At 41.8% G+C, this 3,389-nt stretch overlaps 1 protein-coding gene across 1 annotated transcript; it reads left to right on the forward strand.

Moving 5' to 3' along the window:
* Positions 1-1,909: 1,909 nt before the first annotated feature.
* On the forward strand, positions 1,910-2,881 carry LOC100657034 (olfactory receptor 52P1-like). The gene has a single exon (XM_064289490.1). The coding sequence runs from the start codon at positions 1,910-1,912 to the stop codon at positions 2,879-2,881; it is 972 nt and encodes a 323-aa protein (XP_064145560.1).
* The last annotated feature ends 508 nt before the right edge of the window (positions 2,882-3,389 follow it).

Raw genomic sequence — 3,389 nt, forward strand, 5'->3', positions numbered from 1 at the left:
GAACTACCCTATAGTGTTTGAAATAAGTATTCCTGGAATCATTATGTTCTAAAGGAGTAACTTCAGTCTTCAAGTATTTACCCTTCATTTTATGAAGAAAATAATATCTTGTGATATCGTTTATAAATTTAGTGATTCAAAAGTTCTCAGGATGTGTTCCCTAAAAATGTCATGTATATTCTCTACAGGGGAATTCTAACATAGCTAAGGGCTGCTTATCCATATGATTTAATAAATGTCTCTGTTTTCATCTTAAGCTCTTCTGTTGGTATTTATGGGATCTACAGATCCTCTTCAGCAAATCCCATTTGGGATACACCTACTTGTATCAGAACCAATTGCTCTCAGTGCCTGCTTAGGCAGGAGTTCAGTTCCTTGTAAATGTACCCTGTGTCACTGTTTTCCAAGGAGCATTGAAGCCTCCAGTATTTTATACAGAATCCCAGAGGCAGGGCTATATTATTTATTGAAGTAATGGTTCTCTCTGTGTTGTATTCCTTGTTGCCTGTACCCTATTAAAAAAGATTAGCTTCCTGTTATAAGTTCAAGTTTAATATAGGTTTCCCTCATTATTCAGACATATGCACAGCCACTTCCTGAAGAACCATTAATCATCTCCATGACTGCAAAACAGCTCAAGGTATTCTCTTAAAATGTTATATTCACTAACATATGGAGCCATGAACAAAGGTTACCGGCCTAAATCTAATGTTTATGACTTAAAAAATAGATGGAATGACCAGCTGGTGGAAGATGGAAAATAGTAGGTACCAAAGAGGAAATTATCAGTAGAAAGTGCTCTTGATGTAACAATTACTTGACTCTTCTATAGACACTGTCCTGGGGGTAGAAGAAGAGAGAAATTTTACTTAATGTATGGTAGAAATTGAGGTATAAATGAGTGCTCTTAGATATCCCAGTGGACTAATTCAAAGTAAACACCTCTTGATTAAAAGTAATCCATTCCACACATGAGGGCCAGTTGCCCTGGAAGAGAGATGCATGAGTCAGAAAAGCCAGAAATCTCAAGAGTCTGACCAACAAATATACAATGATATAGTCTTGGGAGATAGCGGTAGCCAGACATTACATATTTGTACATTACTGGTGTATCTTTCTCATTTTGTCCAAAAAATGGAGGGCCCTAGGGGGATAAAAGTAGAGCCCTGGTGGTGCTGTGGTTAAGCACTTGGCTGCTAACTGAATGGCCCATGGTTAGAACCCACAAGTCACTTTGGAGGAGAAAGATGAGGCAGTCTGCTTCTGTAAAGATTTACAGCCTGGAAACCCTATGGGGCAGTAATACTGTGTTCTATAGGGTCGCTATGAGTCAGAATTGACTCAATGGCAATGAATTAAGATAAGGGAAAAATACTCTCACCATCAGAAAATAGATCTCTGAAAGAGGGAAAACACACAAAATCAAGGAACTCAATGGAGATTTCCCCCCAACAGCTCTGCATTCCTGGACCATGGGGTGCAGAAGTGTATTCCTGCCCCCCACCATACAGGAGACTTTTCAATAAGAAGATCACGGTTCTTCTATCAAATTCTTCCACCCTTTAATCAAAGATAAGAATATTTTCTCCTCTTCTTATTCAAATGCCAGAGAGATTCTTTAAAGTGTAGAATTGTTGAACTGGGAGGGGGGCAAGTAAAAGCCCACTACAGCATCCCTTATAACAAAAAGAATACCAAGGACATAAAAAGTCATTTGAAGACAATATTGGTGCTTAGGATAGTGCTGAAACCAGACTGCAGATTCTGTGATCCCAAAGAGGTATTCAACCCTCTTTTCTGGGTCCCATCTTAGCAAGTCATTAGAAACAAAATTGGTGCAAACAACTCACCACCTATGTCTCATTGGCAGGTGTCTAAACTTTTTCAACCACCACCACCAGTTTCTACCATGCTAATCTTCAACCATTCCAGCTTCACGACATTCACTCTCATTGGCATACCTGGCTTAGAGTCACAACACCTGTGGCTCTCTCTTCCTTTCTCCTTCATATTTTTGGCTATCCTCATTGGCAATGGTGCTATTCTCTTCCTGGTGGCCACAGAGCCCACACTTCACACACCAATGTATCTGCTCCTGGCCCTGCTGATGGTGGCTGACCTTGTATCCACTCTGGCTCTGGTGCCCAAACTCCTCTGCCTCTTCTGGTCCAATGATCAGGACATTACTGCTAATGTGTGTTTCACCCAGATGTTTTTTATCCACGGTACGTCTGTGGTGCGATCAGCCTTACTTGTGGCAATGGCTTTTGACCGATACGTGGCTGTGTGTAAGCCACTGTGCTACAACACAATCCTGAACCATTCCCTAGTTGGACGCCTGGGACTGGTGGCTCTAGCCAAGAGTGTGATTCTTATCCTACCCATGCCTCTTCTACTTCAAAGGTTGACCTTCTGCCACATGGTCATTCCTCACACCTACTGTGACCACATGGCTGTGGTAAAAATGGCATGTGGCCACACCAGATCCAGTCATATCTATGGGCTCATCATGATCCTTCTCGTCGTAGGTCTTGACCTCCTGCTCATTGGATTCTCTTATGCCCTCATCCTGCAGGCTGTGGTGCACCTCAACTCTAGAGGTGCCATCTGGAAAGCCCTCAACACCTGCTCAGCTCACCTATTTGTCATCCTTTTTTCATATGTGCCTGCACTCCTTTCCTCTCTCACTCACCGAATTGGCCTCAGTATCCCACCTCAAGCCCACATTCTCCTAGCCAATCTCTATCTTCTTTTACCCTCAATGCTCAACCCTATCATCTACGGTATAAAGACGAAGGAAATAAGGGAAAAGGTAGCCAAATACCTGGGCATAGAAACTGCATGGCTGGTGGGTCCCAGCAATAAACCTGTGCATGAATGAACAATGAGTACCACTGACTCAAAGCCACTGTCCAACCATCAAAGGACCCAGCTGTGTCTCCAGACAAGCTGTGGAAAAAATAGACCATGAATCAGTGATCTTTATTTTTTTAGCTTACATGAAGAACCAATACGTTTGTACTTTCATCAAGCTACAATTCAAAAATGGAGAGCCTAGACATCTCTTTCTGTCTAACAAAAGCACGCTGATGGCACGAGGCTCCTGATGACTCACATGCCTGTGATCATCACCAGCTAGACACAAAATTGCTCTGTAAATGATGCAAGATCATCTCTCTTTGTTTTGGTGGAGAATTTACATTTGCTGCAGTTCTCTCTGTATTTTCTTATTCTCCAATTCCCTGTGTCTGCCCCATATAGTATCTACTTGCTGAAAGGGGATTGGGACAAAGGTTACTCTGAATACCACCTTAATATAAATAACTCTACGGTCTTTTCATCATGATTTTCAATGCAATGATATTGTGGTATGTTTACTATAATAGGAT

The sequence above is a fragment of the Loxodonta africana genome, chromosome 7 (assembly GCF_030014295.1).
Source record: "Loxodonta africana isolate mLoxAfr1 chromosome 7, mLoxAfr1.hap2, whole genome shotgun sequence".
Classification (NCBI taxonomy): Eukaryota; Metazoa; Chordata; class Mammalia; order Proboscidea; family Elephantidae; genus Loxodonta; species Loxodonta africana.